The sequence below is a fragment of the Podarcis raffonei genome, chromosome 1 (assembly GCF_027172205.1).
Source record: "Podarcis raffonei isolate rPodRaf1 chromosome 1, rPodRaf1.pri, whole genome shotgun sequence".
NCBI lineage: Eukaryota > Metazoa > Chordata > Lepidosauria > Squamata > Lacertidae > Podarcis > Podarcis raffonei.
Window position 1 is genome coordinate 82,923,921 of NC_070602.1, and position 23,615 is coordinate 82,947,535.

Below are 23,615 nucleotides of genomic sequence, written 5' to 3' on the forward strand. Positions count from 1 at the left end.
GGAAGTAATGGAGCGCGTTACTTCTGGGTTTGACCGCTCGCGCATGCGCAGGCACTCAAAATGACGTCGCGCGCTTGCGCAGAAGCAGCGAAACGCAATCCACGCACATGCAGACGCACGTCTTACTTTCCATTCAAGATGCAAACAGGGCTCCAGAACAGATTCCGTTCGTATCCTGAGGTACCACTATAGTTGTTTTTCTCTTTGACATCTGGTGGGAGGGCGTGCCACTACCGAGAAGGCCCTCTGCCTAGTTCCCTGTAACTTGGCTTCTCACAGCGAGGGAACTGCCAGAAGGCCCTCGGCACTCGACCTCAGTGTTTGGGCAGAATGATGGGAGTGGAGACGCACCTTCAGGTATATTGGATTGAGGCCGTTGGGGGCTTTAAAGGTCAGCACCAACGCTTTGAATTGTGCTCGGAAATGTACTGGGAGCAAATGTAGGTCTTTCAAGACTGGTGTTATGTGGTCTCAGCGGCCACTCCCAGTCACCAGTCTAGCTGCCGCATTCTGGATTAGTTGTAGTTTCCGGGTCACCTTCAAAGGTAGCCCCACATACAGCACATTGTAGTAGTCCAAGCAAGACTACTTGGCTTCCCCCAAATAATCATGGGAACTGTAGTTTGTTATGGGTGCTGAGAGATGCTAAGAGAACCCTATTCCCCTTAAAGAGCTACAATTTCCAGAGCTGGATTGATAAACCACGCTGGGAATTGTAGCTTGGGGGGGTAGGGGGTCTCCGAATGAGGCTCAACAAGCTTAACAAACTACAGCTCACAAAATCATTTAAGGGAAGCCTTGATATCATAGTAGATTAAATGTATGATGTGAATGTGGCTGTAGTCACCTCAGATCGCTAATATTGGGCAGGGGGAAGGAGTTGTGGCAAAGTGTTGGAGGGTGAAGCTTGTGGGTCTGCCCTGCCTTGAACAAGCCTGCTGCCCTCTGGTAAACAGAAAATGCATTCCCATTGCCAGGATAGCCAATCCAGTTTCACTGCCTGAAAAAAGATCTCACGAGAGCTCTATGAGATCCCACGAGCAGGGGCGGAGGAAGGGGGTGCAGTGGGTGCAGGCCGCCCTGGGTGTCACCACTGAGGGGGGTGACAAAATGCTGGGCATCACTCACTGCAGGGCCTGCAGTGCGCACAAGCCACGCGTCTCTCCCGGGATAGACGCGGCAGCTTGGGCGTGCACAGGCTCCGCGCTGCCCAAACGGTCTGCCCGCTGCCTCCCCCCCAGCAGGCAGACTCCAGAGGCCTCACAGTGTGCCCCGCCCCTATGGATGGCTCGCCCCACCCCTGGGCACGCCGCCCCAGGTGCCCGAGCGGCTTTCTCCACCACTGCCCAAGAGATCTCGACGGAAGCTGCATCCACCACAGCCGCAACAGCCGCACAACCGCAGCAGTGACAGGTGTGGGTCTATGGAGACACAGCTTCCTGGGATTCCAGACCCTCCAAGTGTCCCTATTTTTCAGGGACAATCCTGGATTTACATAATCCATCCTGGTTTCTGATTTGAATGTCCTACTTTTCCGTAGGATGTCCCTATTTTCATCAGAGAAATGTTGGAGTGTATGGAGTTAAGCGACTCCTGAGCCAAGGAGATAAGTAACTATACAACCTTTAGAAGACACCTGAAGGCAGCCCAGTATAGGGATGTTTCTTCATGTATAATGTTTTATTATGTTTTTTTTATATATGTTGGAAGCTACCCAGAGTGCCTGGGGCAACCCAGTCAGATGAGTGGGGTATAAATAAATAATTATTATTATTATTATTATTATTATTATTATTATTATTATTATTTCCTTTTTAGCACCATTGGAGGTGTCTTCATGTTTTATAGGCCCATGCTTTAAGCCAAGGTTGGCGGTAGTAGTGGACTGTGGCCTTCTTGATGTTGTTGGGACTCCCAACTCCCATCAGCCTCAGCCAGCATGGCCAATGGTTAGGGATTGATGGGAGCTTGTAGCCCAGCAACATTTGGAGGGCCACAAGTACCCCACCCCTGGCTTAGATCATCCTCCTTTGGAGTTGCCTGGCTCAAGTTCCTAAGGCTCTATGCTGTTTCTCAAGTCTCCATCATTATACAGTGGTACCTCGGGTTACAGACACTTCAGGTTACAGACTCCAGGTTACAGACTCCAGGTTACAGACTCCACTAACCCAGAAATAGTACCTCAGGTTAAGAACTTTGCTTCAGGATGAGAACAGAAATCGTGCGGCAGCAGCATGGCGGCAGTGGGAGGCACCATTAGCTAAAGTGGTACCTCAGGTTAAGAACAGTTTCAGTTAAGAACGGACCTCCAGGACGAATTAAGTTCTTAACCTGAGGTACCACTGTACAAGGTGTTTTACAGTGCAACATAAGCAACAGAGACATGTCCCTGACCCAAATTTTGTAAGAAGGAAAAGGAGAAGAGGAGTGGAGCGCCTAGAGGAAAGAGGGTCAAAAATAACAGGAGACAAATATGTGTAAATGCAGCTGCACCTATTTAGCTCAGGTAAAGAGTGAAACCGAAAGGGCATCACAGAACAAAAAGCCTTTGAAAAAAGAAGCTTGGAGGAACAACTATTGTATATACTAGCTTAGAGTTCAGAAACAATAGCTTGAATCTCCTATATTGTGAATAACATTGCACAGACGGCCTATAGATAGATCTTTAGTGACATCTAGCGGCTAGTTTAAAAAAATGTATTCATTCAGTCTTTTCAAACCAAAGGAATGGGAAGTTTTTCAATTCTAGGCCCGTTTAGATTTTAAAGGATCAAGTACCAGGTAAAGAAACTATGTGGAGGTTATACACGACGGTATTCTGCTTCTCTATCCATTACTAATAAAGGATGCAATACACCACATTACTGTTGAGGACTGCTGACAATCCACATGCTGCTGTGCTTGCCACTCAACCATACCCTAGTCATGAGTTAGGCTTCCTCTTGCCTTCAGACTTTTTGTTAAGTATCTTTCCGTAAGAGCAACCCCTCAAATTGATAATCCCGTCATCCCACACACACAACTGATGCAATAATTTTAGATTAGATGGCACAGCTTCTGTTTGCTTCTGGCTCTTTATTAGCTGACCTGCCAATGGTTATGCATTTTTCAGGGCCATATCTCCATATGCAAAAGGTGGAGACACATAGAAAGTTGGTGGTGCATGCAGATTGCTGCACGTCATTAACTGGAGCTATTACTGATGCTGCCCATTCGCACTGTGGTTGCATACTACCATTATCAGCTTATGAAAAAAGGTTTGCATCTTTGACAAGTGTAGAGATGTTCTTTATAACATCAAATTTTATTTTTTTAATTTGTTTGTTTGTTTGTTTGTTTGTTTGTTATTCTTCTCTACTGCCCTTGATCATAAGATCTCAGGGTGGCTCACAAGATAAAATAAAAGGTAAAAACATTATTGGCTGAGAACCAAGTTTTGAAATAATAAAAAAAAACAGACTCATCAGAACGGTATGCAGAACAAGCTGGTGCCTCTGTGGTGTATCTTCCAATAGCAGGTTGTATGAAATAGTGTTCCAGGTTCTGCAACAACATAATCTTCGAGATCTTTTAATGGTATTGTCCCTTTTAATTGCCCTCTGCTGCTCCTACTTGGTTTGGTTTGGTTTCCAGACCCAACTTCTGTTTATCCATAACTGGGGGGGACCTGCTATAAGACAGAGATCATCTCAATAATAAGGCTTTTAATGCAAGATAGATTATGCATTGCACATCATTTTGAATTGGTCATATTAAACAAACAAACCAGATACTTGTGGATGAAACTGGCAGAAGATGTCAAAAGTATTTGAAATATTAATTAGTGAGTTATTGATTTGAAACATAAGAGCTGATTTGAGAAGCTGGAGAAAATGAGAGCTGTACTGGACAGTTGGTACAAGATTGGCTTTTGGAGTGTCTTGAAAGAGCAGGAATGGACAAGTTGACAGATTTGGTTTATAAGACAAATGGTATCCTCTGTAATACAAAATTTGCTGACAGGTGGTCATGTTTTATAAATTATTGCATTACAAATATGGGAGGCATAAGGCATGAAATAAATTTATTTTCGTAAATAATGTTTGATGTAAGTGTGAACTGCATGGCTTATAAATAAGAGGGAGGCTTTTTAAAGTTTGCTTAAGTTTTCCTCTTTCCCTCAAACTTCTCTCTCTGTTTCACATCAATGTATTATATTGATTTTCAAAAGTGCACAACAAAGAATAACAAAGTCGCAAATGCAGGCCTCTCATTGTTTTCCGTGTTGAATAAAGTACAAGCAGCGGGCAGGTTAGCAAAGAAGTCTCTCCAAAAGCAAGAATACAGAGCAGGTGGCTTTTGAGCACCGGAAGAAGAGTTAGTGTCGCAAGGAAGGGAAATGAAACAGTTTCAACTGTATCAGGTTTGGCATTGTCTTTGGCCAGCCTTAAATTATGAGTAAGCTTTATATGAGCAATGTGTTATACATAGGGCTGCCTCTGAAGACGGTTCGGAAACATCAGCTAGGGCAGAATTCAGCAGCCAGGTTGCTCACTGGAGCAAGACGGTGTGAGCATATTGCACTGATCTTGGTCCAACTGCACTGGCTACCAATTAGTTTCTTGGCCCAGTTCAAAGTGCTGGTTTTGACCTATAAAGCCTTAAACGGCTCAGGACCACAATACCTCAAGGACCACCTCTCTGCATATGAACCTACCCAGACCCTGAGATCATCTTCTGAGGCCCTTCTTCGTGTGCCTCCTCCTTGAGAGGTGCAGAGGGTGGCAACACGAGAATAGGCCTTCTCTGCAGAGGCTCCCCATCTGTGGAATGCTCCCCCCAGGGAAGTTCGCCTGCCGCCATCATTGCACACCTTTAGGTGCCAGCAGGGCCAGACTTAGGTCCGATGAGGTCCTAAGCTACTGAAGGTAATGGGGCCTTTATATGTTCAGCTGTCCTTTGTCAACAACAAATTGTCGCTGTTTTTTGTGTTGAATATATGCTATATGGTAATTTATGGACCTAATAGGTATTTAAAGCCATTTGCACGTAACAAAATATGTATTTTATCAAAGTATGTGTTGAACTGAAATACAATTAAGAAGAAGGATATTAATTGTCAAATACTATTAAGAAGTATATTAATAGTGAAATAATTATTAAGTTCTAACTGTATTTTTTTTATTTTTTTTATTTTTTATCTTATATTTTGGAAATGTACATCCAGGGGTTTTTTTTCCCTTTAAATTTTTTTGGGGCCCCCAAGAGAGTTTTGCCCTAAGCTATAGCCTGTTGAGCTTATACAGAAATCCAGCACTGGCAAAACATTCATTTTTAATCAGGCCTTTGGTTGGTCTGTTTGACATCTTATACCCTTTTAAAATGTGGCTCTTTTCTGGGGGAGGGGGGTTATTGGGGATATGTTTTTATTCTCATTATATATGTTGTGATCTTTTCTGTGAACCGCCCTGAGACCTCCGGGTATAGGACAGTATAAGAATTCAATACATGAAATAAATAAATAAATAAGCTTCTCCATCAGAGCTGAACAGCAGAGACAACTATTACCAGTCAGCGAAAGGAAAAGTCAAAAGCCTCCTGCCACAGTCATTCTAGCAGCAACCAAAAGGAAGACACTGAGAGCTGTGTGAAGTAGCTTAGGACCAGTAAAGAGAGACAGCAGGGCTAAGGAGGGAGACTTGGGGACTGGTGATTTTAGAAATACAGTTAAATACAATATCCTAGAGTTGGGCCACATAAGCGAGTAAGATCCCTGGCAGAGCAGCCTCTCCAGCAATTTGAGGATAGAGATGAGGTCCTATAGCTCAGCTGCACTGGAGTAAGATGCCAGCAATGGATAACCTTCAGTGCAGCTTCCCGTCCTGTTGCTAAACTAGCCTCAAATGGTGCCAGCGTTCTTCCTCAAAGGCCTATGGAAGTTGGTGGTGGAATGCCACTTCTTAGCAAAGCTGTGGACTTGAAAGCCCTGAATGAAGCCAGTGGTTCTTTGGATCAGTCAGGGAAGTCAACAGCTTGGCAGGAGTTTTTGGCTTCTCGTTTACAGACAAGTCACAGAGACATGGGATCCCGGCACCTTCCCACTTCAGAAAATGGCTGTACCACTCAGGCTGGGAGAACCACGGATGATCCAGATGAGGGTGTTGGGGGGGCAAAGGAAACAAGTGAACCCGGCTTCACCTCCACACCTGTAGCATAGAAAGCAAAAGGAAATTCCCCAGATGCTGAAGGAATTGGTGAGATGGAAGAATGAAAGGTAGCGCTGGTGTCCTCTAGGATTCCATTAAGAGCCAAGAGACATTTGTACTGTGACTAATAATTTGCAATAATTGGTGAAGCTGACAAGCCTTGCAATATAGTCTGAGATTCAGAACACCCATTCCTCCCTCTTTTGCTGTCTTATAAAGTAAGGTTCGGTTAAACCCTTTCCCATTTCTCTCACAGAGAAGACTACTGCCACTACTGTAATAAGGTAAGGGGAAGCATAACTGGAAGGATCTAGAACAGATAGAGCAATCTCAGTAGGAACAACATCTTGATGGCCAAAATGTGCCTTAGCCAAGAGAGCAAAAGAGTCTGCCAAGAGGACCATAGTTCTACCACCTAACACATGCCAGGTCTTTAGTCTCCAGGACTCCTAAATATTTCTTTTTAAAGCCTCCCAGAGGGTGAGGTTGGCCTCTGTTGCTAAGGAAACCTGGTCATGCTAATTGATGTTGAGGCATGTAAGTTGTCGTTTGGTATAATTGACCTCTAAACCTTCAACTTTTAAAATTTACGTAGTTCCTCTTTCAAAGGTGCAATTCCTCCAACAGGGTCTGATAAACTTCCCTCTTCTTTTGTCTCATTTTTCTTTAGATTCTGAAGGCAAGGAACTCTTCTTCTTATTTTTGTACAGTGCCTGGTGCAAATTAAGGAATCAGAGCTGGTGATTATGATGGTATATTGATTCCTTTCTTTTGACAGGAAACTACTTTCACTTCAGAAATCCACCACTACCATTTTAATATCTTATCAGTCTTGCAATGGCGGGTGGGGAGAGAACCAACATCTGGCTTTGCAGAATGAGGGGTGCCACTATAAACTGCTGCACTGCTGGTATATATAGTAAGTTATAATGAGCTGATTAGGAATTACTCAGTTGCCATCTTGAAGTGAAGAAATACATTTTGTTTTCAAACAAGGTTTGCCTAACTTGAATCCAAGCTCCCTTTTGGGTTGGAGAATGAAGAACAACATGCACCTTGCAGATTGTGAGTCTGCTCAATAGAAGTTGCATTACAGACCTGAGCTTTCAGAATCAAGGTATATATCATAAGATACTTGGGGGACTGGGAGATGATTCCAGATTAACATTCAAACAACAGAACATTTGCAACAAGAATTAGAAACCAGGGTGTTCCTTCATTTTAGAGTCTACACCCCATAAACTAGCTATTCTGGGACAATGGAGTCTTCTGTCTGTTCATGGGAAAGACAAGCCCTGATCTTCACGCCAGAGCAGAACAAGCTTCTAAAGACTGTTATTCGCTAATGAAGCCCTTTATCACTGATCCTGTTGCAGAGTGAAAGGTGAGCCTGCTCACTTCATTTTCAGCGTATGTTATTTGAACTGCTGTAGTGCCATGACTAAAAAACTTGGTTCACATGTTACACTGAACAAAGGTAGAAGCTGACTTCACACACAAACAAGTATTTGTGTAAAACTTTGTTGATTTGTAGAAGAAGAGTTTGGATTTGATATCCCGCATTATCACTACCCAAAGGAGTCTTAAAGTGGCTAACATTCTCCTTTCCCTTCCTCCCCCACAACAAACACTCTGTGTGGTGAGTGGGGCTGAGAGACTTCAGAGAAGTGTGACTAGCCCAAGGTCACCCAGCAGCTGCATGTGGAGGAGCGGAGACGCAAACCCAGTTCACCAGATTACGAGTCTACCGCTCTTAACCACTACACCACACTGGCTATTATAACTTATTATATTATATAACTTATTATATATTATTATATAACTTATTATATAACTTATTATAACATTATTATTATGTATAACTCAGCTATTCTGTACACAGGTACACAGGCTGTACACTTGTTGAGAATTACACCTCAACTGTTGTGTATATGGGTACTACACAGACTGCATGGTCATTAAATGTGAGATGTAAACATCCCTTATGAAACCAAGTTATGAATCAGGAAGTCCCCAGTTCAAATCTCAACCTTCCTATGAAGTCACTAGGTGCAAACTACTGTCTGTCAACTGCAGTCGTCCACATCTGCAATATGAGAGATAATTATACCGACTTACCTTATGCAGTTGTTGTAACGATTATAAATAGACAGTTGTCAGGATTGTAGATAGATGATACATGTGGAATGCTTTGAACACTTGCAAATGATTTATTTATTTATTTTTGTTGATTACATTTGTATACTGCCCTTCATCCAAAGATCTCAGGGTGGTTCATAGCATACAAATTCAAGATAAAAACACAAAATACATAATAAAAACGGTGGGGATGGGACCAAAAGCAACCCTCTGGACTTGCAGTCCCTCCTCAGCCACATCCCCTCATCCCAGGACACCTCCCTCATTGGCCCTGCTTTGCACCCTCCTTGAGTTGTTTTGCCTGGCTGGAATGTGCCCTCGAACTCTAATAATGCGTCTTGCTTGGATGGATGGATGGATGGATGGATGGATGGATGGATGGATGGATGGAAAGAGGGGTCTGTGAGCATGTGTCTGCCCTGGCCACCACAGGCATGTGGTTCCTGGAAGGTTACGCAGAAGTGAATGTGGTCCTCAGACTGAAAATGATGCCCTGTCCCTGCAGTAGGACATTCATGTAGAACTTCATTTCTAAGTATGATTCACCAAGACGTATGTAGTATTAAGAACTGACTGATACAATTCCCCCTTCGTTATTTAGCAGATTTCAGAATATGGATGCAGCTGTAGAGGGAAACTGCACCGTGGTGACTGAGTTCATTCTCCTGGGTTTCTCTGAAGGTCCGGAACTGCAGCTGCCCTTGTTTATGGTGTTCCTCGTGATCTACATCATCACCCTAATGGGGAATCTGGGGATGATCATGTTAATCAGGGTCAACACCCGGCTTCACACTCCCATGTATTTCTTTCTATGCAACTTGTCCGCTGTTGATATCTGTTACTCATCAGTCATCACGCCAAGGATGCTGATGAACCTTCTAGCACAAAGCAAATTGATTTCCTTCAATGCATGTTTTGCTCAGCTTTACTTTTTTGTGGCCTGGGTGTGCACTGAGTGTTTCTTGCTGGCCAACATGGCATATGACCGTTACATGGCCATCTGTAGCCCATTGCTATATTCCGCAGTTATGTCGCAGAGAGTCTGCATCCTGTTGGTTGCTGGCTCGTGCTTTATCGGCTTCACAAATGCCATGGTAACGGTATGTTTTTTAAGCAGGTTGCCATTCTGTGGCTCTAACATCATCAGGCACTTCTTCTGCGACACTCCTCCCCTATTAACGCTGTCCTCCGATAGCCATGTCACAGAAATGATCATTTCCTCCCTCGCTGGCTTCACTACCATTGGATCCTTGTTCATCATTGTCTTCTCTTACGTGTTCATTCTGGCTGCCATCCTGAAGATCCGATCAGCTCAAGGCAGACACAAGGCCTTCTCCACCTGCACCTCTCACCTTACAGCTGTCACGGTCTTCTACGGGACTCTGATATTCACATATCTGCGTCCCAATACAAGCTACTCGTTGGGTCGGGACCAAGTGGCTTCCGTGTTCTACACAGTGGTGGTCCCAATGCTGAATCCTCTAATCTACAGCCTCAGGAACAAGGAAGTGAAGGAAGCTTTCAGGCAATCCGTGAAGATGAAAATGTTTTTGCAATGAATGCAAAAACAATTTAGGGCAATTCCTTGAGGAGGCCAACAGAAATGAAACAGAATTCTGTGAAAGCTTCTGAGCATATGTACACATACCCCTCAAACGCTTTATCAGACAAGATGTTAAAAAACACACACTTGCACACCTTTCTGTTGGCTTAATAAAGGAATTTCCCTAATATGCACTTTGGAATTTTTGTTATGAGCCAACAACCTTTACTCGGGGGTTTAAAAGAATTTTGTAATTTAAATAGTAATAATCATGTAACAAAATAATCATAAAACAATAAATGGAACAACTCTAAAATCTTCCCTATGTGGGTTCCAATCTGAATTAACATAGACATTGTACACTGTTGTAGATGACAAAAGCTAATCTATGCATGGCAAAACATATATGTTACCTCCATTGAGTTGTCTTCACTGAAATAACTAAAACATCCTTAGCCACCCAGTTCTATTCATTTATTGCTCAATTAAAGCAATAGCCTTTTCTTTTACAACAGGTATTAAATTAGTTCAGCTAAAGCAACTGTGCTATCACCACCAATTAGTTTGATTTGAATGGTCACTATGTTTACTTTGTGTGTGTTTGCACTTAAATGCCACAAAAACAAATTTCATGGTCTTTTGGGTCTTCTGCTTGCACATATGTGTGTACCAGTTAAGGGTAACATTTCATGCATCTGATGGTGCAGTAAAGTCATTACACAAAAGTTTCTGCCACAATCAATCTCATAAGTGCAAGAGATCTTTGGTAGTTTTACCTACAAAGGTGGCTCCTCTGTTGAGAAATGTAATGCAAGCATGCATGCATTCGTTCCATTTAAAGACCTTCCTTCATTGATAACAATACAGCAGGCATGTCCAACTCCCAAGAGACTGTGATCTACTCCCAGTAAAAAAAAATGGCAGTGATCTACCCATTGGGGAGGATTGCACAGAGTTTTTTAACTTTTCCCCATAACGTTTTGTACATGATAAGGATCCCACAATCTACCAGGATCAGCCAGGGATCTACCGGTAGATTGCGATCTACTGGTTGCACATCCCTGCAAGACAGCATCTGCCTCGGAGCTGCACCTCAGTGTCCGGGCTGAACGATGGGGGTGGAAATGCTCCTTCAGGTATACAGAGGTATAACCTGAAACTGTTCTTAACCTGAACACTTTAGCTAATGGGGCCTCCTGCTGCCGCTGTGCCGCCACTGCACAATTTATGTTCTCATCCTGAAGCAAAGTTCTTAACCCGAGGTAATATTTCTGGGTTAGCGGAGTCTGTAACCTGAAGCGTATGTAACCTGAAGCGTATGTAACCTGAGGTACCACTGTACTGGGGTTGTGTTACTGCCCCCCAGGTGAATGTGATGGGAGGAGTGGATCTCTCACAGCTATGTCCACTTGAGTTATTGATACTTCACCAATAGGAACTCAATGGCTGGAGAGCAGAAGCTGCTGTCAGACTGAGAGTCAGTTTTGAGCCAAGGTCAGCCAATCAGCTTCAAGGCTGAGTAGGGATTTGAACCACTAAGCTCTCAAACCGTTATATCATTCTGTCTCTTTTTATCTTGACTGCTTCCATTTGGGGGCAACCATGACTAAGGCTACAAGTTGTGCATTAGTGTACCAGAGCTATGCCTCACTGGAGGAGGAAGACCTTGATTCATACAGATTAAGGCATATTCTATATTTCTTGCAAATCCTCCCACCCATTTTACCTGTGGATGGGAAAGATGGGGGGGGAAATGGGACTGATGCAATCACATCTAGCTTGATCCTGACTTCAGTACATCAGTAGAGCTCACATGAGGGTGTCTCAAAGGACCATCAAGTCCCAAAGAACCTGAGGCAATGTAGAAATACTCCTGCACTAGCTGATTCTAAGCCCTTTCAAAGCTGCCCTTGCAGTTTCCAACCTGGAAATATTGCAAGGTAATTTGAAACCGAAGCACTACCTGGAAAACTGGACTCTTAATTGTTAGCCAACAGAGGCTGTGTACCCATTTACTCTGCATCCAGTGTGTGTTCCAACCACTGGTTTGGGAAGCAGTATGCACACGACATTAGCCACTACTCATATCTATCCTGTGCCTGCACTTTGATGCATTTTCCCCTAAACCAGCTTCGGTCCAAATTGAGAAAAAGAATGACCTAGCTGCATTTTAAGCTCATAGTGTGTACATAACCTAAGACTAACCCTGTGCACGCTTCCTTGGGAACAACACCCTGCCCGAAAACATAGTGAGCGTAAGTCTGCATAGAACCAGGCTGTAAACCAGGGCTCCTTTTTCAGCCGGAATTCTCCGGAACTCAGTTCCGGCACCTCTCAGGTGGGCACCATTGGCATTATAAGGAAACAAGGGAGGTGGTCAAGATGAGTTCCGGCACCTCCTTTCTAGAAAAATAGCACTGCTGTGAACTATTTTATTAAAGAGCCCACACGCTTTGCAGCTTAGTCAGTCGTCTTCAGTTAATTGGTGAAATGTTTTTATTTTAAAAATGATAGAAAACAGAATAGAAAACCGTGGCCTGCTTAACTGAAATAGAAATCAGCATTATTATTTTTCATCCTGGCAACGTTCTCCTGAATAGTACCATTAGGAACTGAAATACCTCAATGTTTTCATTCTTCAGGGAAACGGAAGAGCCAGCCTTTGCGGAGCCATGTGAAGCATAGTAAGTCTGACTCATCTGTACAGTTTCTTGCAGCATCATGTAGGCAAAAGGCCTGAGGCTCACACTGTTGTTGAGGCACTCAAAACTAGCAATAACCAACAGATAGATGCCGGTTAAAATGTGAGGAGAAAATTGTGACAAACTTACTTGAAGGCTGAAGGGAGGGGGGGAGGTCTTTACCATCCTCCTGAAAGGACCAAGAGATGGATCTGATGGACTTTAGATGGAAGAGAATTTCATAATAGAGGAACCACCATGAAGATGGCTTTGTTACCTTACAGGTCAGCCTAACCTATGCATCTTTTGGTGGCTCATTGATATACTTCAGTATACAGAGAGGTACATAAGGGAAGCCCCTCTTAATGTTCCACCCCTGTGAGCTACATGTTTGATAATGACCCATAGGCAGACCTTCTTTGTGGAGGCTCCTGGTTCCGAAATTTGGTGGGTACCCACATTGCTGGCCTTTTGTCTCCATCCAGGTGAGTTCTTGATTGTTTGTTCAGGCATTTCAGCAAAAATGCTGATGTTTGTGGTATTTCTGTTGTGTGTTCTGGTGGGATTTCTGTAATATGTGGTTTTAAATTGAGAGTTGTTTTTATGCATTTGTTAAAGCAAACTTAGAAGGTTAAAAAAAATCACTTTGCTATGTGAGTAAATTGCCCTCTTTTAAAATGTGTAAAATAGCCAAGCTAGTTTTTTAAACAGACAACTTTGCCTTAGTTTGGGTTTACACAATCATTGTGTGCACTGTTAGTTTTAAGTAAAAGCAATCCTGACCTTCAGCCTTCTCTCTGCTACTCCTTGCCTCTCTGCATCTGCTGCCTGAGATGGCTGGCTCATTCTGTTGCTGTGCTTACTGGGAGGGAGAGGCAGTGGGGGGTGTCTGCACAATGCAGACACAGAAGCAGAAGTGCCACATTGACTCTGCTGTTGTGTTCGCACTGCAGCAACCTCCCCACCATCATACCCCTTCCTCTCTCCCTTCCAGTAAGCACAACAATGTGGCAGGTGGGAGGACAGGCATGTAGCACTCTCCACCAGGCCCCCCTGTCCTGGAGAAAGCAGCACTCCCCTTGAGCTTCCATGAACCATAGCTTTTAAAAATATATACTATATAAATCTCCTAGGTGACTGTATATTGGAGTAGCCAGGGACACAATGGTGAGTGATTCTGCACCTTGAATTGTAGAGGAGCACAATGAAATGTTATCATCATTGCAGCCACACGATTGTAGCAATGTGTAAAAGGGAAGATCTTGTGTTACTTTTTTATGATGAAGGACTGCCACTGTTCTCTGAAGCTTTGGAGACAAGGAAAAAACTTTCATTCAACAGTAAGAAAACTGTGCATTGCGTCATGGTAAATGTTGTTGATTTGTCTTGCAAATTTATTGGCTGATATTTAAAAAACAAGGTCCTGTATTGGTCAACCACCAACCCAGAACCCTGAATATAATAAAATACTATTAAACTTTGGTCCTCAAAGAAAGGCTAGCTTTATTGGCTTCTTATCTGACAACTATTTCCAGCAACAGTAACAAAGATAGCAGCAGTTTATGTTTAGGATGTAAAAATAAACACAGAGAGAAGTGGAAGTGCTGTTTCATAGAATGGTAAATAATATTTCATATATTTTGAAATGACGATATTAAGAGGAAATATGTGAGGATTGAAGCAAATAAAAAACAAGATCAGGGAATATCACACCTAAGAATCTAGGTGCACAAGCAGGCAAGATTTACAAATAAATAATGATTAACAAATGTGCAGTATTTTGTAAGCTGTTTTGTGGGCCAGTGTCGTCTGTGGACCTAATTGCATACCTGAGCTAGACAACAAAAAGGTAATCTGCTCTCGTCAGGCTTCATTTTTCAGATGGAGGAAAGAGCCTGAACCAGTTAAGGTCTTATAAATGCTGCTATATTTTTTTTTTAAATCATGTACTATCTTATTCCATGGACTAAATTAGCAAGCTTCTAAAAAGCCGCTACTTAGTCTGACTTTTTCACTCACCAACACCCCAAAACAAAGCCTTGAACTGTAAACATTTCTTATAATTACATTATAAGTAAGGTGTGGGTAATTAATTCAATATTTGCTTTTTTAAATTGTATTTATTGATAACTGTCACATTCGAAGATGATAGGATTACTTTGGTGAAGAACCTTTTGTGATGTTTGTGTCTTCTTATTGGACATGTCTTTGTGAACCACTTTGAGGGTTTTTAAAATAAATACTGCCTACTCAGAAGTAAGTAGAATGTTGGAGGGAACACATATTGACAAACAAAAACACATACATATTTGTTATACGTTATTTTAATCCAGTTTTCAACTTGCATTTACATATTATTAATTGATGGTAGAATTATTAACATTGCTCAAGATTATCATTGATTAGGTTCCATGTTGTTATTTTTCTCAAATGTTTTATTCATAGATAGAGACATTGATATCAAAATCCACTGGTATGAAGACACATTCCACTACAGAAATACCAAAAGGTCCTTAGTGTGGAGACTGCACATCATCAAATAACAAAATGGCAAGAGAAAATCATACTGTAGTGACAGAATTTTTCCTCTCAGGCCTCACAGAAAATCCTGAGGTAGCCATTATTTGTTTTCCCTTCTTTCTAGCAATATACATGATCACTTTTGTGGGGAATCTCGGGATGATTGTCTTGATTAGGATTGATTCCCGACTCCACACCCCTATGTACTATTTTCTCAGTAACCTAGCTTTTGTGGATTTCTGCTATTCCTCAACTATAACTCCCAAGACCCTGGTGAATTTTTTAGCTGTCAGGAAAGCCATTTCATTTGGTGGCTGCGTTGCACAATTGTTCAGCTTTGTCCTGACTGCAAGCGTTGAGTGCCTTCTGCTGGCTGTAATGGCCTATGACCGATATGTGGCCATTTGTAACCCACTCCTCTATACAGCCATAATGACAAAGAAACTCTGTGCTCAGCTGGTAGGCATTACCTATCTTATCGCCTTTATCCATGCTCTTGCACAAACTATCTCCACGTTCAGGCTCTCCTTCTGTGCCTCCAATGTCATCAATCATTATTTCTGTGACATTCCCCCTCTCATAAAGCTCTCCTGCAGTGATACCTACAGTAATGAGATTGTGCTTTACACCTTTGGCACTTTCCATGGCATCTTCACCTCAGCAGAGATTGTGATCTCCTATGTGTACATCATCTCCACGATCTTGCAAATTCGCTCTTCAGAAGGCAGACGCAAAGCCTTCTCTACCTGTGCCTCTCACCTCACAGCTGTCTTGATATTTTATGGAACCACAGTGTTCATGTATGTCCGACCAATTTCAAGCTACTCTCTGGGCCGAGACAAAGTGATCTCTGTGTTCTACACAGTGGTGATCCCCATGCTGAATCCCCTGATCTACAGCCTGAGGAATAAGGAGGTGAAGGATGCGCTGATGAGATTCTCAAGAAGGCTGAAGTTTTCTCAATAAGCAAATGTTGTACATGAACAGAAACCCTGGTTAGAATAGATTGTTTCATGCATCACTGGTACTCCTAACTGTGCAAAATTGAAATAAAACAAAAAAATGTGCTTGTTTTTAACATTGGTATACTGTCCAATAACTAACATTCTCTGGGTGGCAAATATTACAGTTTGAAAAAAATGTAAGATGAGAATCAAGGGGGAAAGCAATGAATCCATATTTATAAATAAAAAAATAGAAGAGAGAAAATAACCAGCTGAAAACTATATAAAACAGCATTTAAAAGCACTAAAAGATTGTAAGAATTCAAAATACCTGGGAAAATAAAAAGGTATCAGCTGGTGTTGAAAGAGCAGGTGTGCCTCTCTGGAGAGTATATCCTGTAATCGGGGTACATTGCCAAAAAGACCCTCTATTCAGTAACCACGTACGGTAGCTCATTTAGTGGGGGGCAACCAGAAAAGGGTCTCTGAAGATGACTTTAGGTCCAGGTAGGCATATATGGATGGTGGTAATAATTAAGTAAGCTGGCCCCAAACCATTTAGGGCTTTAAAGGTTAAAATCAGTAGACCTATTGAAATGAATGGGCAGGACTAAGTTAGGTTAATTGCAGTGGGGCGGCTCTGAGTAAAAAATAGTTGAATATCACTTGTTCAGATTTTATCAAATGCTGCATTGTGTAAGAAGTCACTTCCAATGGTGACCCACTTCGTTGTGGGCCCTTGTGCAAAATACAGTTTGGGCACCCAGTTTAGTTGGATTATACAGAGCAAAGGAAACAGCAGCATAGGCAGATAGTTCATTTATGAAGCAGAAAACCCATTAAAAAATAAAAAAAACTCACAAAACAGCTGTCAAGAAGACCAGGTCTCCAAAACCTGGGATTCAGCCCCTTGCCCGTTTAGCAGGTGCCAATTGGACAGAGGCAACCACTCCTGTAGTTCAACCAGCCTAAGCCAGGAGACTCCCAGACTTACCAAACAACCTCAAGCAAGAGCTTGAACCATACTCTCTGCCTTGAGAGCCTTGAGCCCACAAGGTTACTCAGTAGCAGTTTAACCAACAGGTCACTTAACTGGATCCACCACCATGGCTTTTCCCAAGAAACCACACCAGGATTGTAGAAGTAGATTTATTGAAATAATTAAAAGTGACAGCAAAAAAGACAGAACCTGTGTGCCAGTGAGAAATATATTGTTAAAAAAATACTGTTTAGAGCCACGATTCCCAGCGTGGGGCACACACTCCACAGGGGGGCAATTAGCTTTTTAGGGGGGGGGGTATAGAAGCTTGTTTAGACCAAGTTAATGGATTTTTAGGCTTTCTCCACGTGAACAGGAGTTCACTTTTTGAATAATAAGAATTATATATCACAGGGGAGGGCATCAGAATTTTACAGATGCTTAGGTGGGGCATGGCCAAAAAAAGGTTGGGAACCACTGGTTTAAAGCATAAAGTACAATTGGGAATCATAATACAAAATAAAACAATAAAGCTAACTTAACCTAGCTCTAATACATACCAAAAGAGCCCTCCCTCAAGAACAAAACACAAAGGTGTCAGTAAAGGTTTGAGGTACAAGACAAAGAAATATGGGTAACTTTATACTACATGGCCTAGCAATGCAAGAAGAGTTTGTCCATACTTCCTCCTGTCACATCCTAGAAAGCATGGGACTAAGTGATTTGCTGCTTGCACATTGGTCCAAGCAGCTTTCCTTTTGCCCCACTGCTTTCCCCTGGAAGACCCACTCTTTAGTGATAAATCAGAACAAATGACAATCTGTGCAAAACCCAATTTCCATTTGTTCCAATTCAGCACTAAAGATTGGGTTTCCCTGAAGGAAAGCAGCAGGGCAAACGGAGGCATGGATGAGCTTGCAGGCTGGAAGTTTCCAGAACTTCCAGAGTGAACGTGTTGTCACAGGGCTCATCCCCACTTCCACTTGCTCCACCACTTTCCCATAGGGACACCCACAGTTTATCACTGAAATAGAACAAACGGCAATCAAGTTTTCCCTGGATAGTCATTTGTTCCAAATTAGTGCTAAAGAGTAGATTTTGCAGAGGACAAGCCAAAGTGTGGACAAGTCACAGCATGAGGTAGCATATCTTCATTTTCCTTAAATAATGCCACTGTTCTTACTGGGAAGACAGCATGGGAGGAAGTGGGGATTATCTCTTCAAGGGATTTTTTTTCAAAGTTTCTGACTGCACAGGGTGGAGGGGTAAGGTAATCTCCATTTCGACTGAGGTGGGGGAATGAAAAGATAACCCTTCCCTCCCCACACACTGACTTACCTGCCAGAACTGGGCTCCCCTGCACCTGTAATTCACACGTCCCTAACATGGTAGAGCTAGCATATTTACAAGAGAAAATATACCCAAAGAATTTGCACAGCCAAGACCATCAACCTTATTAAATGTGCATGTGAGCTTCTGTAGACCAAAGGGTTATTACCTGCATTGTATAGCTAAAGGGGACACACAGAGAGTTCCCTCCAATCCTCTGTTACTCCAAGTAACTGAATGAGCAATTCAAGATAATGCTCAGAGTTACTGTGTGTTGTGCTCACAGTTAGTAATCATTAATATAACTGACAAAGACCATTTTCTCCCTTCTTGAGCCTTCATACAAAGTAGTGAGGATTGGGTGCTAGTGAGGTTGGAAAATATATCATTTCACCTAACTTCAACCCTGCCAGTTTTGACTGATTTAAGGTGCAATCCAATGTATGCCGATTCAGAATTAAGTCCCACTGACTTACAACACCCAGGTAAGGATATAGAGGGATCAACTTAGATGCCGAGAATGAACTTGATGGGGAACAAAAGACTATCATGAGGAAATTAGGGTTCTCCTTTTGCCCTTTAGCCCAACAACCTTCACCAGGGCCCCCTTTACCTCTTGGTTCCTCAAACTGTAGATCATGGGGTTCAGCATGGGAGTAACAATGCAATAGAACAATGAGGCAGTCTTCCCCTGCTTAGGTGAATAGTGGGACCTAGGTCGCAAGTAGGCAAAGATGGCTGTCCCATAGCACAGGGTCACCACCACCAGGTGGGCTGTACAAGTGGAAAAAGCTTTGCGCCTTCCCTCTGCTGTACGGATCTGGAAGATGGTTGTGACGATGTACACGTAAGACACCAGCACAAGGAAGAAGGGTGTGAGCAGAATGAGGACACCAGCTCCCAGCATCACAGCATCTCCCACAAAGGTGCTAGAGCAGGCCAGCTGCTGGACGGCTAAGACTTCGCAGCCAAAATGGTTGATGATCTTCCTTCCGCAGAATGGCAAATGCAGAGTGAACACCGTCTGCAACAGGGCATTCACGAAGCCGCAGAGCCAACACCCGACTGCCATCTGCATGCAGAGCCGTTGGTTCATAAGAACATTATAATACAAGGGATGGCAGATTGCCATGTACCGGTCGTACGCCATGACAGCTAGCAGGATGAATTCGATTCCTCCCAGAGACAGGGAGATGTACATCTGTGCCATGCAGCCCACAAAGGAGATGGTTTTGCGCTCGGCCAGGAAGTTGAACAACATTTGAGGAATGATTGTGGTGGTGTAGCACATGTCCAAGAAGGAGAGGTGGCTCAGAAAATAATACATAGGTGTGTGCAAGTGTGGGTCCCCTCTTATCGCCAGCATGATGAGAATATTCCCTGCCAAGGTCACAAGATACATCCCCAGGAAAAGGGCAAAGAGTCTTCTACGAGACTCTGATATTCACATATCTGCGTCCCAATACAAGCTACTCGTTGGGTCGGGACCAAGTGGCTTCCGTGTTCTACACAGTGGTGGTCCCAATGCTGAATCCCCTAATCTACAGCCTCAGGAACAAGGAAGTGAAGGAGGCTTTCAGGCAATCCGTGATGATGAAAATGTTTTTGCGATGAATGCAAAAACAATTTAGGGCAATTCCTTGAGGAGGCCAACAGAAATGAAACAGAATTCTGTGAAAGCTTCTGAGCATATGTATACATACCCCTCAAACGCTTTATCAGACAAGATGTTAAAAAACACACACTTGCACACCTTTCTGTTGGCTTAATAAAGGAATTTCCCTAATATGCACTTTGGAATTTTTGTTACGAGCCAACAACCTTTACTTGGGGGTTTAAAAGAATTTTGTAATTTAAATAGTAATAATCATGTAACAAAATAATCATAAAACAATAAATGGAACAACTCTAAAATCTTCCCTATGTGGGTTCCAATCTGAATTAACATAGACATTGTACACTGTTGTAGATGACAAAAGCTAATCTATGCATGGCAAAACATATATGTTACCTCCATTGAGTTGTCTTCACTGAAATAACTAAAACATCCTTAGCCACCCAGTTCTATTCATTTATTGCTCAATTAAAGCAATAGCCTTTTCTTTTACAACAGGTATTAAATTAGTTCAGCTAAAGCAACTGTGCTATCACCACCAATTAGTTTGATTTGAATGGTCACTATGTTTACTTTGTGTGTGTTTGCACTTAAATGCCACAAAAACAAATTTCATGGTCTTTTGGGTCTTCTGCTTGCACATATGTGTGTACCAGTTAAGGGTAACATTTCATGCATCTGATGGTGCACTAAAGTCATTACACAAAAGTTTCTGCCACAATCAATCTCATAAGTGCAAGAGATCTTTGGTAGTTTTACCTACAAAGGTGGCTCCTCTGTTGAGAAATGTAATGCAAGCATGCATGCATTCGTTCTATTTAAAGACCTTCCTTCATTGATTAGGATCACATCATAACAATACAGCTGACATGTCCAACTCCCAAGAGACTGTGATCTACTCCCAGTAAAAAAAAAAATGGCAGTGATCTACCCATTGGGGAGGATTGCACAGAGTTTTTTAACTTTCCCCCATAACTTTTAGTACACGATAAGGATCCCAAAATCTACCAGGATCAGCCAGGGATCTACTGGTAGATCACGATCTACTGGTAGATCGCGATCTACTGGTTGGACATCCCTGCAATACAGCATCTGCCTCGGAGCTGGACCTCAGTGTCCGGGCTGAATGATGGGGGTGGAGACGCTCCTTCAGGTATACTAGGGTTGTGTCACTGCCCCCCAGGTGAATGTGATGGGAGGAGTGGATCTCTCACAGCTATGTCCACTTGGGTTATTGACATATCGCCAGTAGGAACTCAATGGCTGGAGAGCAGAAGCTGCTGTCAGACTGAGAGTCAGTTTTTGAGCCAAGGTCAGCCAATCAGCTTCATGGTTGAATAGGGATTTGAACCACTAAGCTCTCAAACCGTTATATCATTCTGTCTCTTTTTATCTCGGCTGCTTCCATTTGGGGGCAACCATGACTAAGGCTACAAGTTGTGCATTAGTGTACCAGAGCTATGCCTCACTGGAGGAGGAAGACCTTGATTCATACAGATTAAGGCATATTCTATATTTCTTGCAAATCCTCCCACCCATTTTACCTGTGGATGGGAAAGATGGGGGGGGAAATGGGACTGATGCAATCACATCTAGCTTGATCCTGACTTCAGTACATCAGTAGAGCTCACATGAGGGTGTCTCAAAGGACCATCAAGTCCCAAAGAACCTGAGGCAATGTAGAAATACTCCTGCACTAGCTGATTCTAAGCCCTTTCACAGCTGCCCTTGCAGTTTCCAACCCGGAAATATTGCAAGGTAATTTGAAACCGAAGCGCTACCTGGAAAACTGGACTCTTAATTGTTAGCCAACAGAGGCTGTGTACCCATTTACTCTGCATCCAGTGTGTGTTCCCACCACTGGTTTGGGAAGCAGTATGCACACGACATTAGCCAATACTCATATCTATCCTGTGCCTGCACTTTGATGCATTTTTCCCTAAACCAGCTTTGGTCCAAATTGAGAAAAAGAATGACCTAGCTGCATTTTAAGCTCGTAGTTCGTACATGACCTAAGACTAACCCTGTGCACGCTTCCTTGGGAACAACGCCCTTGGGAACAACGCCCTGCCTGAAAACAGGGTGAGCGTAAGTATGCATAGAACCAGGCTGTAAACCAGGGCTCTTTTTTTCAGCCAGAACTTTCCGGAACTCAGCTCCGGCACCTCTCAGGTGGGCACCATTGCCATTATAAGAAAACAAGGCACCTCCTTTTCTACAAAAATAGCACTGCTGTGAACTATTTTATTAAATGACAGCAGAGCCCACATGCTTTGCAGCTTAGTCAGTCCTCTTCAGTTAATTGGTGAAATGTTTTTATTTTAAAAATGATGGAGAACAGAATAGAAAACCGTGGCCTGCTTAACTGAAATAGAAATCAGCATTATTATTTTTCATCCTGGCAATGTTCTCCTGAATAGTACCATTAGGAACTGAAATACCTCAATGTTTTCATTCTTCAGGGAAACGAAAGAGCCAGCCTTTGCGGAGCCATGTGAAGCATAGTAAGTCTGATTCTTCTTTCTTGCAGCATCATGTAGACAAAAGGCCTGAGGCTCACACTGTTGTTGAGGCACTCAAAACTAGCAATAACCAACAGATAGATGCCAGTTAAAATGTGAGGAGAAAATTGTGACAAACTTACTTGAAGGCTGAATGGGAGGGGTGGAGGTCTTTACCATCCTCCTGAAAGGACCAAGAGATGGATCTGATGGACTTTAGATGGAAGAGAATTTCATAATAGAGGAACCACCATGAAGATGGCTTTGTTACCTTACAGGTCAGCCTAACCTATGCATCTTTTGGTGGCTCATTGATATATTTCAGTATACAGAGAGGTACATAAGGGAAGCGCCTCTTAATTCAATTCAATTCAAAATCCTTTATCAGGCATAGCACACCACACATTATCAAACAAACATCATATACAGACTATATAAAATACGGGCCCAGCGAACACAATTTATCCCAGTCCTATTCTTAACTCCAAAAAATAAATCGATGTACATAGATAATATAATGCAACACAGCAACATCACCTACCATTAAAAACCACTAAGTCTCTTTATCACAGCCCATTCTTTCTTCATGGACAGCACTTAAAAATTCAGCCACTATAATAGTAATTTGATCATCGCTGTCCGCCAGCAGGTCCTGAACAGTTGGTTGGGTAAAAATCTGTCTATTAAATTTTAGGGCCTCAAATAATTGTCTTCTGGCATAACTGCCAAAATCACAGGAAAAGAATATATGCTCTAGAGTATCAGGTTCCTGTTTTCTGCATTTGCAGAGACGCTCTGATTCTGGGATAGCTAAGTATCTTCCTCTCACTACCACCGAGGGAAACATGTTAAATCTGGCCAACATAAACAGCCTACACAATTCATGTTTCTTCAGATTTGTCATGTATCCCTTTTGGAAATCTCTACAGAAAGGGAGATTTAAGTGGATAGGAGAGCAGGTGCTGTGCTTTGCAACCTCAAGCATGGCGAGAACACTTTTTTCTGTAAGAGTCTTCCTGATAATTTCCCATGTATCTTTGGGATCAGAAATTTCAAAATCAGTTAGAGTGAGCCCTATCGAATCCAATTTTCTCCTGCAAGTCAATGATAGATTGTGAATTGCACTATCACTTAAAAGATCGTAAAGTAGAGAATTAGGGGATAGGGCTCTATAATGGA

At 42.6% G+C, this 23,615-nt stretch overlaps 3 protein-coding genes across 6 annotated transcripts; 2 read left to right on the forward strand and 1 right to left on the reverse strand.

Annotated features, from left to right (window-relative positions):
- Positions 1–7: 7 nt before the first annotated feature.
- Positions 8–9,883, forward strand: LOC128402769 (olfactory receptor 1052-like). Of its 4 annotated transcripts, none has more exons than XM_053367172.1 (2): positions 8–16; positions 8,957–9,883. In XM_053367172.1, exons 1-2 carry the CDS (start codon positions 8–10, stop codon positions 9,881–9,883), a joined length of 936 nt encoding a protein of 311 aa, XP_053223147.1. The 4 variants fall into 4 exon arrangements, with proteins under 4 accessions (XP_053223147.1, XP_053223124.1, XP_053223140.1 ...); XM_053367149.1 differs by lacking the exon at positions 8–16 and adding an exon at positions 3,780–3,804 and having other exon boundaries at positions 8,955–9,883; XM_053367165.1 differs by lacking the exon at positions 8–16 and adding an exon at positions 8,759–8,774 and having other exon boundaries at positions 8,955–9,883.
- Positions 9,884–15,089: 5,206 nt separating this feature from the next.
- Positions 15,090–16,034, forward strand: LOC128419017 (olfactory receptor 1038-like). Its single transcript, XM_053399256.1, has one exon. It carries the CDS (start codon positions 15,096–15,098, stop codon positions 16,032–16,034), a length of 939 nt encoding a protein of 312 aa, XP_053255231.1. The 5' UTR covers positions 15,090–15,095.
- A 2,833-nt stretch (positions 16,035–18,867) lies between these two features.
- Positions 18,868–22,616, reverse strand: LOC128401049 (olfactory receptor-like protein OLF3). The gene is made up of 2 exons (XM_053364251.1): positions 22,580–22,616; positions 18,868–19,757 (listed from the first exon to the last, which is right to left on the reverse strand). The coding sequence occupies exons 1-2, from the start codon at positions 22,614–22,616 to the stop codon at positions 18,868–18,870; spliced, it is 927 nt and encodes a 308-aa protein (XP_053220226.1).
- Between the last annotated feature and the right edge of the window lie 999 nt (positions 22,617–23,615).

Bases quoted from the DNA above. Each gene is read 5' to 3' on its own strand.
- LOC128402769 (XM_053367149.1), top strand. From the start codon at position 3,780: ATGAAACTGGCAGAAGATGTCAAAA. The intron at 3,805-8,954 runs GTATTTGAAATA...ATGCAGCTGTAG, and splicing joins ACTGGCAGAAGATGTCAAAA to AGGGAAACTGCACCGTGGTG.
- LOC128419017 (XM_053399256.1), top strand. From the start codon at position 15,096: ATGGCAAGAGAAAATCATACTGTAGTGACAGAATTTTTCCTCTCAGGC.
- LOC128401049 (XM_053364251.1), bottom strand. From the start codon at position 22,616: ATGGTAAAGACCTCCACCCCTCCCATTCAGCCTTCAA. The intron at 19,758-22,579 runs GTAAGTTTGTCA...TGTGAATATCAG, and splicing joins CCCTCCCATTCAGCCTTCAA to AGTCTCGTAGAAGACTCTTT.